Source organism: Mastomys coucha, unplaced genomic scaffold, assembly GCF_008632895.1.
Source record: "Mastomys coucha isolate ucsf_1 unplaced genomic scaffold, UCSF_Mcou_1 pScaffold17, whole genome shotgun sequence".
Taxonomy (NCBI): domain Eukaryota; kingdom Metazoa; phylum Chordata; class Mammalia; order Rodentia; family Muridae; genus Mastomys; species Mastomys coucha.
The window spans coordinates 20,372,657-20,391,908 of NW_022196899.1; the positions used below are offsets into that span (position 1 = coordinate 20,372,657).

The 19,252-nt window shown below is 41.7% G+C and overlaps 1 protein-coding gene and 1 long non-coding RNA gene across 3 annotated transcripts in view; one reads left to right on the forward strand and one right to left on the reverse strand.

The window, feature by feature from the left end:
• The first annotated feature begins 7,456 nt into the window (after positions 1 to 7,456).
• On the forward strand, positions 7,457 to 9,276 carry LOC116094764. 2 transcript variants are annotated; one of them, XR_004120302.1, is made up of 2 exons: positions 7,457 to 7,572; positions 8,702 to 9,276. It is a non-coding gene; the product is annotated as an uncharacterized LOC116094764 (long non-coding RNA). The 2 variants fall into 2 exon arrangements; XR_004120303.1 differs by having other exon boundaries at positions 7,459 to 7,572; positions 8,698 to 9,276.
• Positions 9,277 to 9,831: 555 nt separating this feature from the next.
• Positions 9,832 to 19,252, reverse strand: part of LOC116094883 (histone H3.3-like) — a 26,444-nt gene continuing 17,023 nt past the window's right edge. Inside the window, exon 3 of the mRNA XM_031376282.1 lies at positions 9,832 to 9,917. Within this exon, the coding sequence (XP_031232142.1) occupies positions 9,832 to 9,917 (86 nt within the window). The remainder of the gene's footprint in view (positions 9,918 to 19,252) is intronic.

Consider the following 19,252-nt stretch of genomic DNA (forward strand, 5'->3'; position numbering starts at 1 on the left):
CCCCCCCCCCCATTTTCCCTACCCTTCCCCCCTCTTCAAAGATATCTCAGTGCCCATCTGCAGCTTGAAGAAGTTATGAAGAGTCATCTCACTAGTTCCCTGGGATTTGGGGCTGGAGGTAATTATTCTAAGGGTACTTTTCTGGGGAATTTAGAGATGGTCATAATTGGAACAGAGGGGAAATAGCTAGAATTGATTGTGTAGCCATAATTTCATTTGGTAGAAATCTTCACAATAGTTACTAAGTTGAAGTCATAATTTCTTATTTTGGTACAGAATTTATTTGATGCAAAAATCAAGATTTTCATTGATATAAAATTCCTTCTATTGATAAAAAAAAATTAAAGTACAAGGCTTGGACCCAGTCCTTCTATAAATGTTATTATAAACTGATCTGAGATGTTTAAGCCTGTGAGTTAAGGGCCAGATAGCAAATTCATGACTCTAAGTTTATTGTTAGGATGTTTTCAGATATTTTAATTAGAAATAGCTGAGGGCAGTTAATAGACAACAGTCCAGATTACTTTACATAGATACTTGGTTTTCAAAAGTGACAGAAACCCACAGAATGTGACATTTAATGTTACTTACTCACTTGTTTTTTTTTTAAAGATTTATTTATTGTTATATATAAGTACACTGTTGCTGTCTTCAGACATACCAGAGGAGGGCGTCAGATTTCATTATGGATGGTCGTGAGCCACCATGTGGTTGCTGGGATTTGAACTCGGGACCTTTAGGAAGAACAGTCAGTGCTCTTACCCGCTGAGCCATCTCACCAGCCCACTTAATCACTTGTTGTTGAGCTATATCTGCTCCTACAACTCCCCATTCATGGATTCAAAGAAGCGGCTGAGCATCTACACCTCCAGGTGAGGTGGTACTTTGTAGCTAGGTGGCCACTGGACAGAAATTGCCTACTTCTCCTGCAGATCTGTTCAGTCCTTAAGAGGGCACAAGTTACAGATTAAGACAACTTAGTTCTGCCGAAACAAAATAGGCTAGTCCTTCATAATTCCTGTTTTTCAAGGTCTGTCAGAATATCCTGAGCCAGAAGGCTGAAGACTGATGCTCCAACTTCCTGTCTTACTGGGGCTGTATAGGTAGGCTGCTGTCTCTACAGTTTGTCTCAGTTCTGGAAGCTGTGTTAGGCTTCCTATATTTTCAGATAACTTTGGTCATTCTCAGATTTCTGATGGGGTTGAAAGACTACTTATAGTCTCATAGCCAACCCAAGCTATTTAACACTGAGAGAACAAATTTGAGAGGGTGGTTTTCACATGGCATACAATCTAAAGCCACGACATAAGTCAGGTGTAGAATTATAAGTCGTTTAAATTAGGATAGATGACAGAGTGTTCTATTTTATTGACAAAAAGGATGGACTGGGTGTTAGGTCTATCTTGTACTTTGCAAATTATAAAATGATAATAGTTGTGTTCATTTTATATCTAAGATAAAAGAGTCTTTTATGTGGACAAAAAGGGGGAAGTGTTGTGGATGGCCCTGGTGCTGTCTGCATTTTGATGTTAATTCCGCTTTCCCAGGAGGGGTTTTCTGGAATAAGGAATAAAGCCAGAACAAGGTGACACCAACAGACTTGCTGGTGTGGACTGGAGAATTTCACTGGGCCCCAAAGAACCACAAACAATTAAGGAATGCTGAGAACAGGAGGAAACCATGCTCCCCAGGGAACAGTTCTTCAAATGGTTATTAATACCAAGTGGTCAGCCCCGAAATCAAACCATATATATATGTATGTGTGTGTGTGTGTGTGTGTGTGTGTGTGTGTGTGTGTGTGTGTGTGTGTATGAGAGAGAAATAGTGTTATACGTACGGAGAAGATTATATTTATATATTCAGAAATATATGACATGTATTAAATAAGAGTGGGTATAGGGGGAGTACATGGAAGCAGGTGGAGGGAGTATCTTAGGATTTTATGGCTGTGAAGAGACACCATGACCAAGGCGACTCTTACAAATGATATTTAATTGGGACTGTCTTATAAGTTCAGAGGTTCAGTCCATTATCATCCAGGCAGGCATGGAACTATAGGAGCTGAGAGTTCTACAACTTATTCTGAGGGCAAACAGGAAAAGACTGATAGTTCTGCAATGGGTAAAGGTTCATAGGCTACCCTCATAGTGAAACACTTCCTCCAATAAGGCCACCAACCTTCACCATTACCTCCACGCATCCTCAGCTTTACTCAAATCTCACCTGTGTAACTAGGGAAAGGCTATAAAAGACAGACAAAGTAAAAACAGAGACAGCTACCTATAAGTCTCACCCACACCACTCAGCTGTCCCAAGCCAGACATGTTCCCATCTTCCTTCACTTTGATCTATGAAAACTGACACGATAATCTTCAGACGAGAACATTAAAGGTTAATTAGATTTTAACATTTCACACCACTCACAGAGTATGATGGGGATTGCATAAATGTTATATCTTATTATAGATCCTGGGTAAGAATCATTTATTAATGTGACTACATTTATAACCCACCTGTTCACTCTCCACTCTTCAATACCACAATATATTTTACACCCCTGAGGTAACTCCACAGGACCCTGGCCACGTAGCTGTGTACAGAACATACTGGACTACTCTAGAGGAGTGACACCACATCTTCCTGACCTTAGTTATGGCCATTCCTTATGGAAGTTTCCAGACAAACAGAAGGTGTATGAAAGACAGGAGATGCTTTTCTACTTCACAGACAGTACAGCAATACATTGTGTCTGCTCCCTTTATTCTTAGGCATTTAACAAATTTCATATGTGAAATAGATTGTCCAAATATAATGTTCACATAGAAGCTAGGTCCTGCTCTAGATTTCCAGTCCTAGCACATAGCCCTTTGAGCTTCTCTTCGTGGAGGTGGCTTTTGAAGACAAGCACTTCCTCTTCCTGGTCTGTTTTCTGAGACCAGAAAATACACACAAGATCTATGGCGTGGTCAGGTGAGATGGTTCAAGCCAGTAAGGGAGCTCACTCCAAGCTTGGCTATCTGAGTTCAGTACGTGGGAGCCATATGGTGGAGGAAGAGAAGTGACTCCCACAGCTGTGTCCTCTGAGCTTCCCAAACTGGCTGCTCCACATGTGAGCAGGTGAGCACATGGACAATATAGATAGACAGACAGACGGACAGACAGACAGACAGACAGACGGATGGATGGACGAACAGACAGACAGATAGACAGACAGACAGATAGGTAGACAGATAGACAGACAGACGGACGGACGGACGGACAGACAGACAGATAGACAGACAGACAGGTAGATAGACAGACAGACAGACAGGTAGATAGACAGACAGACAGACAGACAGGTAGAATTTTAAATTAATAAAATATAAACCTCTGTAGACATTGATATCTGTCCCTAATCTGTATCAGTGCCAAGCACATCTATCTACACAGTAGGGACAAGTACCACCCAATTTCGATTTTTCCTCCTCATTTTAAAAGAACAACCAATGCAGCTGGTCTCCTTTGACACTCATGACTGAATCTTTTGTTCTATTTCTAGATTAGTATTGTCATACATTTTTAAAGAAAATTGCTTACGTTTTTTTCACATCCACATTTCTTCATGTGTACACAGGCATGATCTAGATAAAACCGGATTGAATGATTCACCAAAATGCCCATCCAGGGAACAGACTTCAGAGTCTGAGTCCTTAGAATGAAGCAAATAATCGTCTATGAAGTGTGAACTGAGTTTTCTCACTCAACATTGCTACTGATACTACAGGGGAGGGAAGGTGGTTACACTGGGAGGGGTAGAAAGAGAACAGAAGACTCGTCTATTTAATTCAGATTAATATCTTTACAAGGAAAATAAGGACACCTGCCCCACAGGCCACTAAGTAATTTTAAATAATATACAAAGGATTATCAAGATGACACACTAGGTAAAGGCACTTGTGGCCAAGCTTAACAATTCCCAGGATCCACACAGTAGAAGGAGAAAATCATCTTGGACAAGTAGTCCTTGGGCATGCTTCGCTAAGCCTGATGATTTGAGTTCCATCACTGGTACCTGCATGTTTGAAGGAGCAAAGCAACTCTAACAACTTGTCCTCTGACCTCCACACACTCAGGTGGTGGGTACCACATTCCACATGCATGCAAACAAAAAGTAAATGCAATTAAAACTTTAAACTAAAAGAATAAACGATATACATAAAGACTCCGAAGTAGGGGCTATTGAGATGGCTCAGAGGGTAAGAGCACCAACTGTTCTTCTAAAAGTTCTGAGTTCAAATCCCAGCAAGCATGTGGTGGCTCACAACCATCCCTAATGAGATCTGACACCCTCTTCTGGTGTGTCTAAAGACAGCTACAGTGTACTTACATATAATAATAACTAAATCTTTTTTAAAAAAAGACTCTGAAGTAGCTTAAGAAATCCTCATGAAACACTTGCCATAGAGAAGACCGTCATAGTTACCCTCAGCTGTCATCTTGACTCAAATCTAGATATACTTGGGAATAGGGAACCTCAGTTGAAGAACTCCATCTGATTGCCGTAAAGGCTTATCTGTAGAACATAGAACATGTTTTTTTTTTTTACATGACTGCTTTAAGATATAGGAGGTCACAGTCAACTGTGAGCAGCAGTTGCATCCACAGTCACGTGGGCCTGGGTTGTGAAAGGAAGTCAGGGGGAGTCCATATTTCTCCATGGTCTCTGCTTCAACCTCTGCCTCAGGTTCACATCTTGGTTTCCCTTGATGTATTGTAAAGTACAGGATGAAATAAACCTTTTCCTTCCCAAGATGCTTTTAGTCTGTGTTCTATCACAGCAATAGGACAGAAAACCCGCTGCACTGATTACCAACCCATGTGTGATTTCTGTCTTTGTGTTGCTTTTACTCCCCCAGAATCTTGATTTAAAGATACCAACCTGTGAAGGACCAGAGGCAACATATACACGTTTGCTTATAAAAGACAATGTTTAAATACAGTGCCCAGTGTTTCACAAGGGCTGGATAAATACTAGCTCTGTTTACACTCTTATTAATGTTGCATGTTTGGAAAGACAGTTTAGCATGGTGGAGTGGTAGGAGAGGAGCCTGGAGAACAGATATCAAGGTCAAGTAAACCACTGAGTAGGGCTACTAGAAAACCTAGGCAGATCCTATTAAATGGAAAGCTGACAAGATATGGAAGCAAAGTACACACAGTAGGCTGACAAGATATGGAAGCAAAGTACACACAGTAGGCAAAGACAGGTCAGAAGTAGCTCTGAGGAGACTGGGTGAATTGAAATTGATACGGGAAAGACATTTTAAGATGTGAATTAGTTTCAGGAGATAGGTGAGAGCCTCCATAATAATTGAGAATTTAATTATTCAAAGCCAGCATGGACTACGTGAGTCCCTGTCTCAAAAAAAAAAAAAAAAATGGAATGAAGGAAGGCAGGGAGGAAGAGAGGGAGGGAGGGAAACTTTATTAATCCTAGGAAGCTGATCATCGTCACCTCTGTGTGTGGCCTAAATCCTGTGGGTATTACGTTAAGTCCATTGGAATGGATGAAGTGACTCCTGGCTTCCATCAACCTGAATGCTAATACTGTCATCAGGGCTCTTTCTCAGAAGGATCCAAGTGCCTTTTCTTGGACTCATGGCTGCATCCATACTTACGTTTTAAGCTCAAAAACAAAATCCACTGAAGGGCCCTGGCATGGCAAACACAGGCCAGGGCACAGCAAACATGGTGAGGGTGGTCTTGCCTTGCCCCTTCTCCTCCTTGCTAAACTCTTACATGACATTGCTAAAATTAGCCCCCAAGGTCTATTCCCTTATTTGGCCACCGGCTTATTCCTGAAATCACCAAGGTCCAACAGTTCAAACATCAGGGCCCAGAAATCAAGATTCAGTATTTCGACTAATCTAATTAAAATACCCAATCGGATCTCACCAACTTATCCTAGCTCATTCTAACACAGACCTCCCCTTTTCCCCCTCTTAAAAATTAACCCTTGCTGATGTCTCTGCCTGACTCAGATTCAGCCATCTTGTCTCTTTGCCTTGCTTAATGAAGGATCCTTTTGGCAATTGATTCATACTTGGAAATTGGTGTTTGGGTGTGGATGTGCTTAGTCTGGGGTCCAGAGGGAAGCACCCCAGAGTATGTGAGTCCTTTCAACTACAATTTAGAATCATTATCTTTTCCCATCCAAAGTGCCTGACAGAAACATCAAGCATGTACTAGACATCCGGTTGTTTGTTCAATTGGCTTCCCTTGTTAGAGTGAATCTGTTGTTACCTCTTTCACCAGAGGGGAAGATGACAGACAGGCTAGCCATGCTTTGAAAACATCCTCAGGATTTTAGAGATTGATTACGTCTAAATTCAAGACGATAATAGGCTCGTTGTTATTGTAATTATTGTTGCTATTTCTCTTCTTACTTCTTAGGCACTAGTCTATTCCAAGACCCCCGGGTAGAGACCACAGTCCCCACGGGTAGAGACCACAGTCTTTTAAAGACTCCCAAGGAAAGCAACCTGCCTTTCAGCGCACTACCAAGAATTAATTACCTACTTTGGGGGGAATGAACTGATCAGTCTTCTGTCTTGAATGGGAAAACCAGGCCCTCGGGGACTCAGAGGGCTTGAAAGCTGAGCCTGCTAAGCTGCATCAATTTAAGGAGGATTTAAACGCTTTCCCTGCTTTCTCTGTCAGGAGTGAATTACAGCGAGATGAGGATGGAGGCCTGGCAGGAAGAGTCAGCATCCTGGTGAGGTGAGCCCGCGTGGTCTACCTTGGGCCCTTGGGCGTTTAAGGATACGAGGCTGTGCCTCTGCTGTTGGTGCGCCTCGATGTATTGCTAAAAGCTGGGGTTACAGACTCGCAAGAAGTCTTGCGGTTAGAAACAGATGAGGGCTGGTGAGATGGCTCAGGGGGAAAGAGCACTGACTACTCTTCTGAAGGTCCAGAGTTCAATTCCCAGCAACCACATGGTGGCTCACAACCATCTGTAATGAGATCTGACGCCCTCTTCTGGTGTGTCTGAAGACAGCTACAGTGTAGTTACATATAACAATAAATAAATCTTAAAAACAAAACAACAACAACAAAAAAAAAACAGATGAGCTTCTCTTAATTTCTGGGGGAAATTAGGAAAGTCCAGCAGCTGCTGCAGCTGGAACTGACGTCTATTAGTGCACTGCCGGGTTGGTGCTGTGTCTCCCGCTTTATTAAAACTCCAAGTCCTTAAGCACTCTGAAAACCAAACCTACAGCCGAAGAACTTGTCAGTATCCCTCTGCTCTGTCCTTAGTACCCTGTACAGGGTGCTGGGAGGGTAAGATGGGGGTTCCTTTCTTTTTCTAATGAAATTGCAAGGTGCCGCTAACCCCGCACGCAGGTCACCAGCTGGAACACGGGAGAAAGCTTGCAGAGCATCATAGTCAAGTAGGTAGACTTACATCACAGTGAAGTGGGTGAGGTCTCCGCAGCACCGCATAGTGCTGAAGATCAACAGCTTTGGCGGAGCAGCTGGAGCCCATGCCAAGCCCGCTAGCCTAGACATCCAGCGAATAACCTGCGCAGGCTTGTAGGTGTCTTCCCAGGGGTGGTGTACAGGAGTCAACGCCGCACTTCACAGTGTCCACAGTACACTAGGGACACACATGCATGCTGAAATACGTTTGTATCAGTCTCGTAAGCATCTCATGGGAAGCTTATTTTATATCACGCTGGGATTTTGGTTAATATTTTTCGTTAATACGCTAGGCAACTTGTTTCCTTGTGTCGTTTCCATGCGCATCTATTGTTGTCTTTACTGCAGCTTCTGGGCCTTTCTGAGTCCTCTCCATTCCTCCATTACAGTTTCATTCCTCCTCTTATCTAGTCCCTTCTTTTGCCTCTTCCTCTCCTGATCCCATTTCTGTGTTATCCTATCACATATATGCATATATACATTTTGTATATCATGTATATATAAATTCACTTTATGTGTATTTGTGTGTGTGTGTGCGCGTGTATGAGTGTGTCCCAGTACATGGTACTCACATTCAGGAATCAGTCAGGAATCAGGGCTGTCCGCCCACCATATATGACCTCAGGATCAAATTCTGTCACCGTTCTCCTCCAAGCTATCTTGTAGGCCCACTGTATATATAAATTTAAATCTATAATTTATGTTTGAGAAAAAATGTAATATTTATATTGAGTATGACTTATTTTGGTTAAATATAATCTCAGAACCCATCTTCCTTCAATGTCATAATTTCATTCTTTAGAGTTGAATAAAATTCACCTGTGTATGTAGGATATTTTCCTTATCCCTTCATTTGTTGATGGTCATCTAGGCTACTTCCATATCTTGGTCATTGCGAATAGCATAGCTTTTCATGGATTTGCAGGGGTCTCCATGATATGCTGACTTAGAATTATTCATCACTCTATATCACTCTTGTGTTAAAAGAATTTATTGACCATTTATCAACAAAGATATATATTTTAAAATATAAACATTTCTTTTTAAAATATGTTTTTATTACTTCATTTATTTTTCAAGATTGTAATACAGTTATATCATTTTCCCGTCTTTTATTTTCCTTCCAAACCCTCTCATATTTTAAAGAAGCTATAAGGAGTCATACAATTAACTACCCAAAAAAACACCCTACAAAACATATGTCTGTATATAAATATAATTTAAATAAAATTTTCTTAGCCAGGCTGAAAATGGTCCCTCCAGAAGCCAAAGACCATCTAATACAAGCACAAGAAGACCTCTTTTGAGTCATTGGTCGTGGTTGTCCGAGAGACTCCCAAACATTAGCTTTCGCTATTGTTCTTACTTGACCTTGGGAGGTGGAAGATAAATCTCCATTGCTGAAGGCATCATGCACTTTAGAGGCACCTGAGCTGGAACTGACCTGAATGTCTTCTCACAGAGAACTAACTTCCATGGTACCAGAAGACACCGTGCAAGCTTCCAAAGGAGGGAAGAGCTAACAGTCTTACCTGTGCATGACACCTATGGGGGACATCAATGATCAGCATGTCACCATGACCCTAAGGCTGCAGTAGTGGCACACACGCCTTGGTGGTGACCAGTAGCTCTCTAAAATATATTTTTAATTGAAATGGAATCATGTCACTTTCTCACCTCCAGCCTCTCTCCTACTACTGTCCCTCTAAACTTTCCCATGTTGCCAAAACTCAAATTGACACCTTTTCTTCTGATGATGTTGTTACATAGATACATACATATGTGTGCATGTGTATGCAAAATATACAAATACAACCTGCCGAGTCCATTTTTGGTGTGTGTGTGTGTGTGTGTGTGTCTGTGTCTGCGTCTGTGTGTCTGCGTGTGTGTGTGTGTGTGTGTCTGTGTCTGTGTCTATGTGTCTGCATGTGTGTGTGCGTCTGTGTCTATGTGTCTGCATGTGTGTGTCTGTGTGTGTGTGTGGTGTGTGGTGTGTGTGTGTGTGGTTTCAGGGCTGACCACTGTGTATTAGACAATCCATAAGGAGACTCATCCTAAGAGAGGTTAACTCTCCTCCTCCCTGTAGTCATTAGTTGTCTATAATTCTTATGGGTGGAACCCCACAAAATCTCCCCCTGCTATGTTAATATATCCATTGACATTGCCACTATTCTAAATTTATTCATAGAGTAATTTCTAGAATAGACTTTCACAGTAGATTCCTTGGTACTCTGGGTTTTACCATCTCTCCCTCTGCCCTCCTGCATCCATGTTGCCTAATGCATAGATGCAAGAGTTATAATATAGATAACATCATCGGGGAATAGGAAAACTATGATCCATTGATCTCTGCATTGTGCCCACCTGCGATGGTCAGTAATGGTCCCTTTTGTGTCCACCTGCGATGGTCAGTAATGGTCCCTTTTCCTTCTTTGATGATGGGTAGTAGCTACCCTTCTCTGTAAGAATAAGGATAATATTTAGAATATGGTAAAAAAAAAAATTGCTGGTCTAGTCCTGGGAGACTGGCTGGATTTTCAATAGCAAGCATAATTTTCTTCCTATATGGGCCTCAAGTCCAATTAGAAAGCAGTTGATTCCCACCAGCATATGAGAGCAACTTACGGTTCATTGAGACCCTATTCACACTAGCCAGGAAACAGAAACAACTGTCCTTCAAAGAAAAAATGAATAAGGAAAATGCATTATGTATACACAGTGGAATACTACCCAGCTGTAAAGAAAATTAAAATCATGATACGAAAGGTCCATGGACAGACGTGAAAAAGATTCTATCGTCTAAGGTAATCCAGACCCAGAAAGACAAATGCCACATGGACTCTCTCATCTGTGCTTCCTAGTTCCAAATCCTCCATGTGAGTATATGAGAGGGAGGTTATGAGACCCCTGCACAGCAGAGGTTGCCCTTTGAATTAGGCACAAAGCACACCCAAACACGTGTTCTTACAGAAGGATCCTTTATTAATCAGGGAAGAAAAGTTCAAGTGGCTGCTTTCTGACTTGACCAGAAAAACAGCAGCCAATGACCCTGAAGGTGTCATTTTTAAGAAGAAAAGGGGGAGGGCTTTGTTAAAATGGTCTAGGATGCATTTGGATATTTTGATTAGGCATGTTAATTAGATGATCCAAAGAGGGCTTTTGATTGCTGGACTTCAATACTTTAATAGCTGGGCCTTGATAGTCAGCTTCAGGAAGAGGAAGTGGCCTAATAAGGGAATAAATGGTTTTTAGCAAGTCAGAGAGAATGGGGAGAGAAGGGTAAGGCATGCCAGAGCCATGCTTGCCTAGTTCAAGCTGGCCAGAGCCCCTTCATGGGGTAACTACAGAAACCATAAAAGTATAAAGGGACCATGTATGGGGATAGGGAGATGGGCTTGAGAGGGACTAACAGAATTCAGATGATAGAAGTGGTAAACAGAAAAATAGGGAAGGGGCCGGGCAATGGTGGCACATGCCTTTAATCCCAGCACTCGGGAGGCAGAGGCAGGTGGATTTCTGAGTTTGAGGCCAACCTAGTCTACAGAGTGAGTTCCACGACAGCCAGGGCTATACAGAGAAACCCTGTCTTGAAAAAAAAAAAAAAAACAAAAACAAAAAAGAAAAATAGCGAAGGGGATCCAACTGTGGAAGAAAGAGGGAGGTTGTGGTGGCTTGAATATGCTTGGCCCATGGGACGTGGTGCTATTAGGAAGTAGGGCCTTTTTGGAGGAAGTGCATCCCTGTGGGGGTGAAGCTTTGAAGCTATGCCCCATGCAGAAGAGTCAGTCTTCTCCTGGCTAACTTTGGATACCAAAGATGTAGAACTTTGGGCTCCTCCAGCCCCACATCTGCATGGATGCTGCCATGCCTCCTGCCACGATGCTAATAGAGTAAACCTCTAAAACTCTTAACCAGCCCCAATTAAATGTTGTCCTTTATAAGAGTTGCCTTGGTCATGGTATCTCTTCACAGCAATGGAAACCTTAACTGAGACAGAGGGCAACAGAGATAAAGAAGAGAAAAGGACAAATGACACCAAGGTTTTTTGATAAAGCTACAAGAAATCACATAATTCTATCTTTCCCTAAAAATATACATAACACATTTAAGTATATGTTTGTTTTGTTCATAGGAAGGAAATTATTAAAGCCACTTGAGCTATCAATGTTCTCCACAAGAACTATAGACCAACAAATCCTGGCACCAAGCACAAGGAACCTCCTGGAAATGGTTGGTCAGGGTAGTCCCAGTGGCTCCCAAGACAATATAGACTATCAGTGTAGCTCTGAACTGTGCCTTCCCCCCAGCCTTCAGCAGGCTGAATCAGACCTTGTTTTTGCCACAGCTGCCTAGCCCACCTAAGGTGGAGTCTTCTGACCTAGGTAAAGTCTATTGTCCTGCCACATCTGCAGCTTCCTACAAGGAGCCACTACCTGCTGAGCCGCCGAGCCTGTTTCTCTGACAAGATCTTGACAAGGCAACAAGATCCTGGCTCCTGACATAGTGGGGGATGAGTTCCCCCCACCCCCTGTTTATAAGTTCAGACTTATAAGTAAACATTGGGCCTTGATCAGAAACTTTATCTTGCTCTCATTCTTCTCTTGCCATCCATCCCATACAGCCCTAGCTTTCCTTTCAGTAACCCATGGCCTCTAGCCACTACAGGTGGTGCCAGAACATGGAACCTGAACATGGAAAAGCCGACTGTGGGAATGCTGCCTTGGTGGAGCTCCACAGAAAATGGAAGAAGATGGTATCCAGCACTGTAAGCAATGTACAGTATTGATGCTAGTGCTGGCCTTCAGCTTTATCTTTTTGAAACTGTTGCTGTAGGTGTAAAAGGATACAGGCTAAGTTGGGACAGCATTGACCTGGCACTGATACCACTTAGGGGTTGACAGTGGAAAATGAGATCCGAAAATTCTAAACAGACCTTTGTCCTCAGCCTTCAAGAGCTGCTTCAGACGAGAAGGGTAGAGTTTGAAGAACAATTGTCAGAAGATTTTTCAGATCATATAGATTCATGCTGCCCATGGTTCTAAGAAGAAAGAACTTTAGATAAGAGAACCTGGGAGAAAATTGGAGAAGCTCTGAGAAACACCCAGGCAGATAATATCCCCCTCTGCCTCTGGGCACTCATAAAAGATGCTATGGATGAAGAGACCTCTCAGGTGTCAGATAGTGCCCAGGGAGAGCTTGAAGAATTTCAGGAAGAATGCCTGCCAGAGAAGGCTTTCTCAGAAAAGGGCCCTCTCAACCCTAAATAAGAAAGTTGTAGAGATTCTAATGATGAGCTAACTTTAGAAGAGGAAGCTCATTCAGAAAAAGGAGCCACTAAATATGATAACAAGGATTGGCCTCCTTGCACACCTTCTGCTCCACCTATGGCCTTTACTGCAAGAGATGTTACCCAGATGGACATGCAACTAAGTGAATTAGAGTTTGAAATTAAGTTGCAGAAATTGACTAATGAGCTACAGGAGCTAAAAAAACGATGTCAAGTACAAGGATGAGTAGCTATTCTGAGATTCACCAATCGCCACTAGAAAGAGCTGTGAGTCAGGCTCTCAGGCAAAGGCAGGATACATCTGACGTGTTAGCTTTCCCTGTAGTTGAGATAATTGACCAGCAGAACAATAGAGTCAGACAATATCAGACTTTGGAGTTCAAAGTAATAAAAGAGTTGAAAACAGCTGTGGCCCAGTATGGCCCTACAGCCCCTTTTACACAAGCCTTATTGGATACTGTGATGGAGTCAAATTTAACCCCCCAAGACTCTATGGCACGGGGAGATTTCTTACTCGAGTTCTGAATGGCCTGAAGCCAGTAAGAGAACTGCCACAATGAATGCTCAAACAGGGACCCCAGAATGGGATACTGAAATGCTTTTAGGAGAAGGTCGATATGAAGGCAATACTAATCAGATTGGGTTTCCTGTTGGAGTGTATGCACAGGTTGCAATGGCTGCCCACAGCACTTGGAATCAATTACCGACTAAAGGGGATCTCAGTGGAAATTTAACCAGTACTAGACAGGCGCCTGATGAACTTTTCCAGGACTTTGTAGATAGGCTACTAAAAGCAGCTAGTAGAATTCTTGGAGATTCTCAAGCAGGAAGTCCTTTTGTTACACAATTGGCTTATAAGAATGCTAATGCAGCGTGTTGCACCACTATTCAGCCCTACAAAGGAAAGACAACAGACTTAGCTGGGTATGTTTGTCTTTGTGCAGAGATTGGGCCTTCATATAATCAGGGCTTGGCCATGGCCTCTGCTTTACAAGGAACCACTATACAAGCAATGCTTGCACAGAAATGAGGGCATAAAGTATGTTTTAAAAGTGGGGGTTTGGGCCATTTTAAAAATTATTGTCCTAGGAATAGAGGTTCCATGATCGAGCAATCTGGCTACACCCCAGAAATTTGTCCCCAGTGCAAGAAGGGTAACCACTGGGCCAGGAAATGTAAATCTAAGACAGATATTCAGGGCCGTTCCATGTCAGGAAAGAAGCTGAGGGGCTAGCCTCAGGCCCCAAGATGCCAATAGCAAGCAGCTTATGGGGCCGTGAAGCTCTTGCCCAGACAAGGACATCCATTTTTGAACTTATCAGAGAAAACCCAGGAAGCACAGGATTGGACCTCTGTTCCACCACCCACGTGGAAATAACCTAGAAATGGGAATTCAAACTCTGCCTACAGGAGTCTTTAGAACTTTACTGCAGAAACTTGGAAATTTCTTCTAGGATGGAGCAGTTCTATTGTAAAAGGACTGCAGATTTATCCAGGTGTTATAGATAATGACTATGAGGAAGAAATTAAAATTATGGCTGCTTCCCCTCACGGTATGATAACTGTACATGCTAACCAAAGAATTGTCCAACTTATCTTAGTTCCCTTGCATCCGCTACCTTCCAGATTTATTAAGAGTAAGAGAGGACAGAGTGACTTTGGTTCCTCTACTGTGTACTGGGTTCAATCTATTACTAGTAAGAGACCTAACCTTAAATTAATAATAGAAGGGAAAAGCTTTGAAGGATTAATATATACTGGAGCTAATGTAACAATTATTAGAGGACAAGATTGGCTTTCAACTTGGCCTTTGTCTGATATGTGTACTCACCTCCAAGGGATTGGTTATGCCAATAACCCAAAACAAAGCTCTAAACTTCTAACCTGGAGAGATGAAGAGGGCAATTCAGGGCAAATTAAGCCTTGTGTCAAATTTGCCTATTACCCTCTGGGGAAGAGATCTCTTGTCACAGATAGATCTTATAATGTGTAGTCCTAATGAGGCAGTGACTAAGCAGATGCTAGGACAAGTATTTTTGCCTGATCAGGGACTAGGAAAGGAAACACAAGGCATTAAGACATTTGAAGGTCCTAAGCTTCATTCTAACACTAGAGGCTTGGGGTACGTTCTGTGATGGCCACTATCTTGCCTACAGTCCATGCTGATAAAATTCAATGGCTTAATAATATTCCAGTGTGGGTTGATCAGTGGTCTTTATCTAAAGAAGCTACTTCTTTGCTAGTGCAGGAGCAATTAGAGGCAGGGCATCTAAGAGAATCTCAGTCTCCTTGGAATTCACCAATAATTGTTATCAAGAAAAAAATAGGGTAAATAGAGATTGTTACAAGATTTAAGAAAGGTTAAGGAAACCGTTGTACCTGTGGGAGCTTTACAGCCTGGGTTTCCATCTTTAGTAGCTATTCCTAAAATAGTGGTAGATTTGAAAGATTGTTTCTTTACTATTCCTTTACACCCTGAGGGTTGTGAAAAATTTGCTTTCAGTGTTCCTTCTATTAATTTTAAGGAACCCATGAAAATATCAACGGACAGTTCTTCCTCAGGGCATGGCTAATAGTCCTACCTTATATCAAAAGTTTGTGCCGGGCGGTGGTGGCACATGCCTTTAATCCCAGCACTTGGGAGGCCAGCCTGGTCTACAGAGTGAGTGCCAGGACAGCCAGGACTATACAGAGAAACCCAGTCTTGAAAAAAAAATTTTATGACACAGCCATTCAACCTGTAAGACAACAATGGCCAATAATATACATCATTGGTTACATAGATGATGTCTTAATAGCAGGGAAAGAACTTCTGAACTTGATGTGTGTGTGTATGTGTGTGTGTGTGTGTGTGTGTGTGTGTGTGTGTGTGTGTGTTATAGAGATTTACAAGAGGCCTTAGCTGATAAAGGACTGCAAATAGCTTCAGAAAGGGTACAAACTCAGGATCCTTATAATAATTTGGGCTTTAGACTCACAGATCAAGCCATTTTTTTCCCCAGAAGAGAGTTATTTTCAGAGACAGTTTAAAAACCTTAAATTATTTTCAAAACCTGTTAGGTGAAATCAATTGGATTCACCCCTATATAAAGCTTACTACAGGGGATTTGAAACCTTTATTTGATATTCTTCAAGGGAGTCCTGATACTACCTCCCCTAGATCTTTAACTTCAGATGGATTGTTGGCCTTACAACAAGTAGAAAGAGCTATTGAAAAACAATTTGTTACCTATATAGATTATCCTTTGCCTTTACATCTGTTGATTTTTAATACGACTCATACATCTACAGGATTGTTATGGCAAAGGGCTCCTCTTATATGGATACATTCAAGGGTATCTTCTAAATGTAATATCTTGACATATTATGAGGCAGTAGCCTATATGGTTATACCTGGAAGGAAGCAGGTGCTGACTTATTTTAGCAGAGAACCAGACATTATTATTCAGTCTTTTAATGTAGATCAAGATACTTGGTTAAAGGAGCATAGTACGGATTGGTTGCTTGCTCAAATAGGATTTAAAGGAACTACAGATAATCATTATCCTCAAGATAGGTTGATAAAATTTTCAAATGTACATAAGTTGATATTTCCTAATACGACATCTTTACAGCCTCTGTATAATGGTCTTTTGATTTTTACTGACGGCTCCTGTAAAGGACGAGCTGGATATCTTATGAATAATCAACAGGTAGGCATAGCTGGGCTTTCAGCTCAGTTACCAGAAACTGACAGTGGTACTTAATGGTTTTCAGTCTGTGGATGATACTTTTAATTTTCTTACTGATAGTCTATATGTGGCCCAGTCTGTTCCTCTATTGGAAACTTGTGATACATTTAATTTTCATACGCCAGCAGGATCTCTATTTTCACAATTGCAAAGCATCATTCTTTGCTCGAAAAAAATTTGTTTTATATTGGTCATATATGAGCTCATTCTGGTCTTCCCGGACCTTTAGCTGCAGACAATGATTACATTGTCAGAGCTTTAATAGGAGAAGCCTTAGTTTCAGATCCTGTGGCATTGGCTAGACACGATCATGATAAATTTCATCTTTCTATCCATATCTTAAGGCTCCCACATAAGATCACTAAGGAACAGGCAAGAATGATTGTAAAACAATGCCCTAACTGCCGTACATTATCTCCAGTTCCACATTTAGGGGTCAATCCAAGAGGCTTTATGCCCAATCATATTTGGCAAATGGATGTAACTCATAATGCAGAATTTGGAAAATTGAAATACATACATGTCTGTATTGACACTTGTTCAGGATTCTTTTTTGCTTTTCTACATATGGAAGAAGCCTCCAGAAGTGTGATTGATCATTGTTTACAAGCCTTTAATGCTATGAGATTACCTAAAGTCATTAAGACAGACAATGGACCAGCCTATACTGGCAAAAATTTTATATCATTTTGTAAGGAATTTAGTATTGAACATAAAACTGGAATTCCTTATAAACCAATGGGACAAGGAATTGTTGAACATGTGCATCACACTCTGAAAAATTGGCTTTTAAAAACAAAAAGGGGGAATTATACCCCCAAAGTCACCAAAAGCACATTTTGCTTTTGTCTTATGTGTTTTAAAGTTTTTGCAAACTGATTCTAAAGGTTAGTCTGCCGAGGATTGCCACTGGCATCCAGTCACTTCCAGTTCATATGCCATGGTTAAATGGCAGGACCCCATAACTAATATGTGGAATGGTTCAGATCCTGTTTTAATATGGGGGAGAGGTTCTGTGTTTTTTCACAAACAGAAGATGGAGTGAGGTGGCTGCCTGAAAGATTTGTTTATCAAGTAGACACAGATTCTGAGTCTTCTAGTAAGTAAGATTCCAATTATGATAATGGCTAAAAATCTTTATTAGCCAGCAAAGTTAACTTGGTGCATAGCCTCCACTATTTTCTAAGAAGTAATAGTTTTTCTGTTGATTCTCAAGGCCACCTCCCCCACACCAGGAGGCGAGAGCTTGGATCTGATCATTGCTAATTTGCAACTGAATTGACTGCTTGGGACATCCCCATAGATTTTAATCCTGTTGCGTTTAACTTGTGACTTTGTATTTCAAGCAGGTTGGTTACTTCTATATAGACTCACCTTCATATCAAAGCTCAGATATGACAGTTATTCGTCGCTATGAAGAAATGCATTGAGTGCATATTGTGTCTTTGGTCTGAATGGGAAAAAGGTGTGCTATGAGGGCCAGCAGTCAAGGACTTATTACTGAATCTATGGCTCTTATCAACCTAAGACAGAGGCATCTGCCAAGAGGTCATGTTTGTTCATAATAAACATTAAAAGGTCGTATTTGGGCAAATAAACACAAACAAGCTACATGTGACCTCCGGAACAGGTAAAAGGGAGTCCAATAGATTCAGTCCTAAGACAGATGTGGCCGCCAGCCACCATAATTCCCAGGCAGGACCATGGAGCATAAATCCTATGCCCCAGTCCAGCTAATTTTTAATAAATAAAAATGGATGAATTGTGCCCCCCCCAGACTAGAGAAGGCTGAATCAGACCTTGTTTTTGCCACAGCCAGCTAGCCCATCTAGGGTGGAGTCTTCCGACCTAGGTAAAGTCTATTGTCCTGCCACATCTGCAGCTTCCTACAAGAAGCCACTACCTGCTGAGCCACTGAGCTTGTTTTCCTGATGAGATCCTGACAAAGCAACAAGATCCTGACAAGGTGACAAGATTCTGGCTCCTGGCATAGTGGGGGATTAGTTCCCCCCCCCCTTTATAAGTCCTGACTCCTAAGTAAACATTGGACCTTCATCAGAAACTTTGTTTTGGTCTCATCTTTCTCTCACTGTCCATCCCATACAGCCCCAGCTTTCGTTTCAGGAACCCAGTTCATGTAGCCCCTGGTGGCTACACTTAACTGCCTCTCAGACCTTGAGGTTGGGTTGAGCCCTATTGATGAAAATAACACACACTTAGGACACAAGACTCACATGGTTTGAACTGGATCTGACATGAAAGTCTCTTTCCTACATTCTCGCTCCAATGGCTCCAGAAAATACTGCATAGCTGACAAAGGAGAGATACCATTAACAGTCTTACATAGCTACAATACCTCTGAAACATTACAGTGACCAGTAGCATGGAAAAATGAACACCTATTCCTATTACATCACAGTTTCCATGTGGAGTTCATGTCATATTGGGTACTTAATTTTCTAGGTTACATAAGACTTTCTTTAAAATCTCTTCCAATTTATGGTAGGTTGAAACTACATTTTAACCCTATCATTTCTCACTTTATAAGCTTGGTGGTGTGAAAATGTGGAAGTAGCCCAGGCTAAGAGGATAAAATTGTGAAGATAAGAATATGAAACAATGGGACTGGAGAGATGGCTCAGTGGTTGAGAGCACTGACTGATCTTCTAAAGGTCATGAGTTCAATTCCCAGCAACCACATGGTGACTCAACTGTCTTAGTCAGGGTTTCTATTCCTGCACAACATCATGACCAAGAAGCAAGTTGGGGAGGAAAG